Source organism: Electrophorus electricus, chromosome 9 (genome assembly GCF_013358815.1).
Source record: "Electrophorus electricus isolate fEleEle1 chromosome 9, fEleEle1.pri, whole genome shotgun sequence".
In the NCBI taxonomy this organism is placed as follows: domain Eukaryota; kingdom Metazoa; phylum Chordata; class Actinopteri; order Gymnotiformes; family Gymnotidae; genus Electrophorus; species Electrophorus electricus.
In genome coordinates, this window is record NC_049543.1 from 24,863,532 (window position 1) to 24,873,046 (window position 9,515).

Here is a 9,515-nt window from a genome sequence, read left to right on the forward strand (position 1 = left end):
TCACACACTCTCTCACACTCTCACTCACACACTCACTCACACACTCACACTTCTATCTCAATGGTGTTTTCTCTTTGATCAATGCAGATAAATACCATTATGTCTGTCTCTAACCTTAACATTAATCTCAGTAACTCTAACACTAGACTCAGTAAGTCCAACTAATATTGGTGTCACTAAGTCTAACTCTAATACTAGTCTCGGTAAGAGTAATATTAGTTTCAGTACATCTAACATTAGTCCCAGTAAGTCTAACTCTAATATTAGAGTTACTGAGACTAGTATTAGTCTCAGTAAATCTAACTAATATTAATCTCCATAACTCTAATATTAATCTCAGTAACTTTAATTCTAATAATACTAGTCTCAGTAACGCTACCCCTTTATTTAGCTTCAATAAACAACACAACAAATACAGTGAAGGCTGCATTTTGTGTTTTGTTTTCAGCAGGAGAATCAGCTAAATGCCTACAAAGCGTGTCATTGTGGGGACAATATAGTCACACACACGCACACACCGTGAACCAGGAGCTGGAGTCAACCATTGTTCTAGAAGGTTCTAAAGGTTCATTATGCATTTCCAGAGCGTTTCCCGAGGCTGTTAGATGAGGTTTAACCCGCAGCTGAGGCAGCTATGAGGGAACCCACGTAAAACCCTCCTACAAACACCTGCCTTGTAGGCACACCACAGAAGGCTGCACAGTGTTAAGGAACTTTCTAGCTGGTGCATTTGTGCCCACAGGACCACTGACTCTCGAGGGGGTTTGGGGTGGGCTGTTCTAACCGCACTGTGCCGCTGGTTGCGACCTGCTGCACTTGGTAAACGCATACCATCTCACCACCCAAATCTGTGTCACCACGCCGTCGAGCCAGATGGTATCAGCAGTCATCCTGTGGTCTACTCTCAATATCTCCGAGGGCTTTTTAAACAGAATGAAGGATTTGTTTCTCCTTAGCTGCTGATATTACTGGGGTCACAGGTCACGTGTGTGAAAAGCTCTGCTGAGGACATGTGCCCCAAAGTCCCACCAACGCATGACACACATTCACGTTACCCTCGACAAGATGTCTCATGCGCTTCGTCTGCGTGCACTCGGCTCCTCATTCTGTCTATCTAGTATAATCAAACTATTCACTATTAATCTATTCTGAAATTATGATGTAGAAAGAATGCAGTCCAAAGACTATTATTTCTACATTATTGTTCTTGTAATTATATAAATTATAACAAGAATCTTATCAATAGTAGGTAAATAAAGAGGAACAGCTACTGCATTCTTTCTACGGATTCTTTTCCAGTAGGAACATGAAAAACGTGTGACTGATAGATATAAGATTATATGGACCAGGAATACACAGAATTTACACAATTTACACAGCACCAAAACTGCTTATTGATCAGAAATTGACCAGAATTGTTCATCCCTTATCATAATAACTCTAACCCTAACCTGACTCAAAGTCTAATCCTAACCCTAACCTGACCCCAACTCTAACACTAACCCTAACCTGACCCCAACCCCAACTCTAACCCTAACCTGACCCCATGTCTAATCCTAACCCTAACCTGACCCCAACCCCAACTCTAACCATAACATGATCCCAACTCTAACCCTAACCTGACCCCAACTCTAACTCTAACCGTAACATGATCCCAACTCTAACCCTAACCTGATCCCAACTCTAACGCTGACCCTAACCTGACCCCAACCCCAACTCTAACCCTAACCTGACCCCAACTCTAACTCTAACCCTAACCTGACCCCAACTCTAACTCTAACCCTAACCTGACCCCAACTCTAACTATAACCCTAACCTGACCCCAACTCTAACTCTAACCGTAACATGATCCCAACTCTAACTCTAACCTGACCTCAACTCTAACTCTAAACGTAACATGATCCCAACTCTAACCCTAACCTGACCCCAACTCTAACTCTAACCGTAACATGATTCCAACTCTAACCCTAACCTGACCCCATGTCTAATCCTAACCCTAACCTGACCCCAACTCTAACTCTAACCCTAACCTGACCCCAACTCTAACTCTAACCGTAACATGATCCCAACTCTAACTCTAACCTGACCTCAACTCTAACTCTAAACGTAACATGATCCCAACTCTAACCCTAACCTGACCCCAACTCTAACTCTAACCGTAACATGATTCCAACTCTAACCCTAACCTGACCCCATGTCTAATCCTAACCCTAACCTGACCCCAACCCCAACTCTAACCGTAACATGATCCCAACTCTAACCCTAACCTGACCCCAACTCTAACTCTAACCATAATCTGACCCCAACTCTAACTCTAACCCTAACCTGATCCCAACTCTAACTGTAACATGATTCCAACTCAAACCCTAACCTGACCCCAACTCTAACGCTAACCCTAACCTGACCCCAACTCTAACACTAACCCTAACCTGACCCCAACTCTAACTCTAACCGTAACATGATCCCAACTCTAACCCTAACCTGACCCCAACTCTAACTCTAACCCTAACCTGACCCCAACTCTAACTCTAACCCTAACCTGACCCCAACTCTAACTCTAACCGCAACATGATCCCAACTCAAACCCTAACCTGACCTCAACTCTAACTCTAACCGTTACATGATCCCAACTCTAACCCTAACCTGACCCCAACTCTAACGCTAACCCTAACCTGACCCCAACCCCAACTCTAACCCTAACCTGACCCCAACTCTAACTCTAACCCTAACCTGACCCCAACTCTAACTCTAACCGTAACATGATCCCAACTCTAACCCTAACCTGACCCCAACTCTAACTCTAACCCTAACCTGACCCCAACTCTAACTCTAACCATAACATGATCCCAACTCTAACTCTAACCCTAACCTGATCCCAACTCTAACCCTAACCTGACCCCAACTCTAACTCTAACCGTAACATGATCCCAACTCAAACCCTAACCTGACCTCAACTCTAACTCTAACCGTAACATGATCCCAACTCTAACCCTAACCTGACCCCAACTCTAACGCTAACCCTAACCTGACCCCAACCCCAACTCTAACCCTAACCTGACCCCAACTCTAACTCTAACCCTAACCTGACCCCAACTCTAACTCTAACCCTAACCTGACCCCAACTCTAACTCTAACCCTAACCTGACCCCAACTCTAACTCTAACCGTAACATGATCCCAACTCAAACCCTAACCTGACCTCAACTCTAACTCTAACCGTAACATGATCCCAACTCTAACGCTAACCCTAACCTGACCCCAACCCCAACTCTAACCCTAACCTGACCCCAACTCTAACGCTAACCCTAACCTGACTCCAACCCCAACTCTAACCCTAACCTGACCCCAACTCTAACTCTAACCGTAACATGATCCCAACTCTAACCCTAACCTGACCCCAACTCTAACTCTAACCCTAACCTGACCCCAACTCTAACTCTAACCCTAACCTGACCCCAACTCTAACTCTAACCCTAACCTGACCCCAACTCTAACTCTAACCCTAACCTGACCCCAACTCTAACTCTAACCGTAACATGATCCCAACTCAAACCCTAACCTGACCTCAACTCTAACTCTAACCGTAACATGATCCCAACTCTAACCCTAACTTGACCCCAACTCTAACTCTAACCCTAACCTGACCCCAACTCTAACTCTAACCCTAACCTGACCCCAACTCTAACTCTAACTCTAACCTGACCCCAACTCTAACTCTAACCCTAACCTGACCCCAACTCTAACTCTAACTCTAACCTGACCCCAACTCTAACTCTAACTCTAACCTGACCCCAACTCTAACTCTAACTCTAACCTGACCCCAACTCTAACTCTAACTCTACCCTGACCCCAACTCTAACTCTAACTCTAACCTGACCCCAACTCTAACTCTAACTCTACCCTGACCCTAACTCTAACTCTAACCCTAACCTGACCCCAACTCTAACTCTAACTCTACCCTGACCCTAACTCTAACTCTAACTCTACCCTGACCCTAACTCTAACTCTAACTCTAACCTGACCCCAACTCTAACTCTAACTCTAACCTGACCCCAACTCTAACTCTAACTCTAACCTGACCCCAACTCTAACTCTAACTCTACCCTGACCCCAACTCTAACTCTAACTCTAACCTGACCCCAACTCTAACTCTAACTCTACCCTGACCCCAACTCTAACTCTAACTCTAACCTGACCCCAACTCTAACTCTAACTCTACCCTGACCCTAACTCTAACTCTAACCCTAAGCAATACCTCTGACGCCAACTGTAATACTTCCTCAGCTCTCACAAAAGTTTAGAAGGTCTTACAGGGACGTCCAGAAAACCATCCTTCCTAAGGGCTGAGCAACACCAAAACGTTCCATACAGCTTACAGACAGAGAGTGGTGTGATGGATTCAGTAAGTGCATGGTAATTTACTACACAACAACAACATATTTGGATAAACCAGGCAGACATCATTTCCAAAAGCTGAACATGTACCACCTAACAAATATCAGACCGGACTCTGACTCCTAGTACACAAATATCAGACCTGAATCTCTCTCTCTCTCTCACACACACACACACACACACACACACACACACACACACACACTCTCTCTCTCTCTCTCTCTCTCTCTCACACACACATACACACACACACACACACACACACACACACACAGGATATAAAACCCTGACACTTGCCTACAAAGCCAAAAATGGACCTGCTCCCTCCTATCTGCAAGCCCCGATCTCACCAATCTCTGTATCTCATGGCCCAAGCACTGAATCAGTGTCCCCCATGAAACATTTCTCTCTCATTACTTGTGTGTATTTTCCTTGTGTGTATTTTCCTTGTGTATATTCTCTCTGACAGGTTCTAAACATAATGGAATCTTAGTTTCCTAATGCATTTGCGCGAGGAATCTACTTACACAGAGACGACTAAACATTTATTGAGGTCGCTTCTGCGGGGAAAAAAAAAAACCGCCATAGCATCGTGCTGTAAATATAGATGTAAATGGAAGTAAGTCATTGAAACACACACACACACTCAAGACACACACATACAGGCACATGCACACACTGACACACACTGAAGACACATGTATACATGAAACAATCCCAAGTGTAAGATGAAAATGTACTTTAGTAGCAAATAGCTGTACATAGATGGACCGGTGTATTTAGGGTTTTGACAGGATGCTATTTCAAGTACGCTGGTAAACACTCAGACATGTATGCATGATGCACTTCAGAATGCAATTCTGGAGTCACTTCTGGGCCTCCAGACTTAGAATGAGGACACGATTAGGCAAAAGCTGATCCGGGAACAACCTTATTCTGACATGGCTGGGTAAAATAGGCATTCTGAACTCTGAACTGAGGCCTCTGAGAACTCTCAAAATGTCAGAAACAAACAGGACTACAGGACACGGTACACGGAGGATTCCTACAGCTTATACGGGTGCATCTTACCACAAGACAATGTGCAGGTGGATAAAGTATTTAATCTGTGCACAACTACTGAAATGAGCGATGAGAATGTGTGTGTGTGTGTGTGTGTGTGTGTGTGTGTGTGTGTGTGTGTGTGTGTGCACGTTTGAGTGCAAGTAGTGCCGCCTAGCCCACTAAACAAATTGCTACCTGTTGCCAGGCAACATGGAGGGTCAACTCTTCGGTGTGCAACTTGTGTTTTTGAATCGCAGGCACACGTACTGTGGCAGAAGTAAAGCTGCAGTACACTGCCAGTGCAGATCTCCTCGCCCCTGTCCTACCAGCTGCCTGAGGTGGAGGTACAGGTGTGTGTACGGTGGTTGGGAGGAGGGGTGGAGTGGGGCTCACCTTGGGCTGGGGCTCCACAACCTCCACTACCTGGTTACGGTTCAGCAAGCCCTTGACGAGCGTCTCCACGTGGCTGTTGTACTTCATGAAGAGCACGTAGGTGGCGTAGGCTAACAGCAGCGCAATGCTCTCGCCGTAGCTGATGTGGTTGTCCAGGAAGAAGACGATCAGCATAACCAGGTCCAGGATGTAGAAGGAGACGTCTCGGAAGAGCGGCCACCATGTCAGGTTGAGGATCTCCTTGGAGAAGACGGCGCACATGCCGATCACGAACAGGATGTTGAAGACGGCCGAGCCCACGATGGTGCCGATGCCCACGTTGCTGTGGGAGATGAACACGCCGATCACGGAGGTGAACAGCTCGGGGGCGGAGCCTCCGGCGGCCATGAAGGTGGCGCCGGCCACGTCGTCGGAGATGGCCAGCTTCTCGATGATGACGGTGAGGGCAGGGACGAAGAACTCGTCGCAGACGATGGCGAGCGCGATGAACATGTAGAGCATGCCAATCATGTGCAGCGCCACGGCGCCCCGGCGTCTCTCCTCCAGGGAGAACAGGTCCTCGGGGTACTCCCCGTGGCTCTCATTGGCCTCTGCCGCTGACAGCAGTGTCCTGTGAGGGGCGGGACCCTGTAGCCCCTCCCACTGAGAGGCAGAACCCCATGAGAAGAAGGCACGTAGAGAGAAGGGAAGGGAACTTACTGCCAGGAGGCCGAGGAGGAGTGTGAGCACCCGCGTCGGGTGCAGCTTTCTCCGCGCGCACCGGACTCGCCGACGTTCCAGCACCCGGCGTTCCCACATCCGGCGCTCCGGGTCCAAGTGGCACCCCAGACCCATGGCGGATGGCTCGGCTAGACACTGTGTCACAGGCACGCCAGGTGGGACTTTCACACGCCACACATGCTGCCTCCCAGGAAACCGGCTGAATCCAGACGTCCCTCAGCGCACCAGTGGTTTTCTCATAGTAGCCTGGACGATAACAGCAACATCAAGGTTACCGCCATGCCCTACCTCTACAACACATGAGCGGCCAACTCAGCACGCACAGGCGCGCACACACATATAGATTTAAATGCGAGTGCGAGAGAGGCAGACAGAAGGGAGAGTGTCTCGGCCTGCTGAGAACCAGGGGGAAGTCTCCTGGTGCTGTCTGCTCTGGCGCTCAGTGCTCAGCTGTGTGTGCACGCTCAAGGTCACTATGAAAGGATGCAATGTCAAAACCGCCGTCTTCCGGGACTGAGGGGATTGAATACGTCAGATTCAGCGATGCGCGACGGTGTGAGAACTGGCGTGCAGCACTGCGAGATTCTGCATCCCCGTTCAGGTGGAGGAGCAGACAGGTGTTTCCAGGGCGCGGGGGCGCGTCAGCTCCTCGTGTTACTGTAGAGACTGTTGGGCGCGCGCTATTATTAGGGTTTACATTAGGCATTAGGTTACTGCGCTCCGCGGAGAAGAAACGAGATTTGCATTTTCCCCCCAAAGAGACACAGCACCAGATTATCAGAAGCAGGAGCCACGTCGCACGCAGTTTACTGTCCGTTAAACAAGCCCCATTTGCGTCACTTAACTGGTTAACAGCGCTCCCGCATGTCAGTTATTCCTAAATGTCAAGTCATGTTAAAAAAAGAGGCCTGGAGGAACTGGATGCGACAGCACAGAATTAAACTATACAACTACACACAGCTACCAGCACCATTTCAGCACAGCGAGGCTCGCGGAACTCCGGCACTTTATCTGAGAAGCGTCTATCTAAGCGCACGACCCACTAAATCCCCGAAACGCAGCCCTGCTCCCTGTTAGCGTAGAGAGAGTGAGAGAGAGAGAGAGAGAGAGAGAGAGAACATAACGAAGCACTATTTGAATGGAAGCCTGACGCGAACGTGCCGTCCATCGGTCCTGTAACGGGATAGCTGGCCATCCGCCCGTGGACGGATCGGTTAAGCGACGCGTGGCGTTTTAGGATCCGTACAATTAGTCAGCCGGACAGTTTCAGAAAACACTTCATGGACTGGTTCCCCAAAGCCTCGAGTCAAAGCTCCGCACAGACAACATTCCCCTCACACCTGCGATCTGAGATGTGCTTGCGCGCTCCACATCATGGTTGTCACACCTGCACCGGAACAGCACCGAGAATCAGCCCGAGAGCTCACGGTGCTCGCGTCCTTTTAACGGACACTGAAACTACCAGCAGATCCGCGCTCGCCCGAAACGCGCAGAACAAATGCCAACATTTGAGAAAGCAGAAGACGCATCAGAAGACGCATCAGCGGGCACGCCACCGGAGCGTGCCAGGACGGGCAGAACCGAGCCAGACTCGCGCACGTCTCTACTCACATCTATTGGAGGCAGAGCAAACGCAGGCGCGAGCAGCAGCAGCAGCAACAGCAGCAGCAGCACGTCGGGAGCCCGTGTGCGTCCGAACTCGTGCCCTCTCGCTCTGGCTCGAGCGTGTCGGTGACGGTGACGATGACGATGACGGTGCATGGGGCGGAGCTCCGTGAGGCTGGGCTGCAGACCCACTCCTCCCAGTTGCAGAAGCTGTTGGAGGTGTGGGTACGATGCTCGGGTGGTTTATGTTGATGTTCATGCTGCCATCAAGGATGCTTTCTTCAAAAACTCTCCTACAACGAGGAGACCGGGTGCTCTGTTCTGTTGAATACCACCTTGTGGTCTGTTTGTCCACCTTTTTCCATGAGCTGTTCTTAAACACTTAAAACATCCATCCTTCCTTCTCTCTCTCTCTCTCTCTCTCTCTCTCTCTCTCTCTCTCTCTCTCTCTCTCTCTCTCTCTCTCTCTCATATGGTTATAAACGGATGCACTGAGTCAGGAATGTTAGTAGCAGAAGTTTGGTTTTGTTTCTGAATGGAGGGGGACAGAACGTCAGCTGTGCAAATGGTGTTTTTGGGCAAGTAAAGTTAAGGTTTATCACCCCAGTTCCAGCGAAACAAATCGTGTGTGTGTGTGTGTGTGTGTGTGTGTGTGTGTGTGTGTGTTTGGGGGACCTTTCTCTACTGACATGCTTCACAGAATCTGCCTGGAATGATTACCCTACACATCTAGCATTCTTATACACACACACACACACACACACACACACACACACACACACACACACACACAAACACACACACACATTCATTCTTCAGGCTCTGTCACACACACAGATGCATGCACCGTCCCCCCTGCTTCACACACAGATATAAAGAACCACTCTCGAAGTCTCTGATTGATAGACACATTGATGAGGCAGATGAGAACTGCATGAGTCAGGAGGTTGGCTGTTTTTTTAAGCCTCATGACATTTTCTAGACTGTCAGCATTAACTCTCTGTTCCACTATGATGGAGTGTGTGTGATGATTCAGATGGTTCGTTCTGATGCTAAAGAACTCACCAGCCCTGGCCCAGTGCTTTAGATGGGAGCTGTAGGCCACTCCAATGATGGTATTTTCTAAAAAGTGCGGAGAGAATATATCCAGCACTCTAGTGAAGTGGGAAGAGTATATATCCAGCATTCTAATGAAGTAGGTAGAGAGTATATATCCAGCACTCTAAATTAATGAAGCGGGTAGAGTATATATCCAGCACTCTACTCTAATGACATGGGTAGAGATTATATATCCAGCACTCTACTCTAATGAAGTGGGTAGAGAGTATATATCCAGCACTCTACTCTAATGAAGTGGGT

At 48.3% G+C, this 9,515-nt stretch overlaps 1 protein-coding gene across 5 annotated transcripts in view; it reads right to left on the reverse strand.

The window, feature by feature from the left end:
• The window catches only part of LOC113589941 (sodium/potassium/calcium exchanger 2-like), a 42,175-nt gene extending 33,971 nt beyond the window's left edge, over positions 1-8,204 (reverse strand). For all 5 annotated transcript variants that reach the window (XM_035529981.1, XM_035529980.1, XM_035529982.1 and 2 more), the window contains exons 1-2: positions 8,163-8,204; positions 5,832-6,797 (exon numbers count right to left, since the gene is read on the reverse strand). In XM_035529981.1, the coding sequence (XP_035385874.1) occupies positions 5,832-6,665 (834 nt within the window). In that variant the 5' untranslated portion in view covers positions 6,666-6,797; positions 8,163-8,204. The remainder of the gene's footprint in view (positions 1-5,831; positions 6,798-8,162) is intronic.
• Between the last annotated feature and the right edge of the window lie 1,311 nt (positions 8,205-9,515).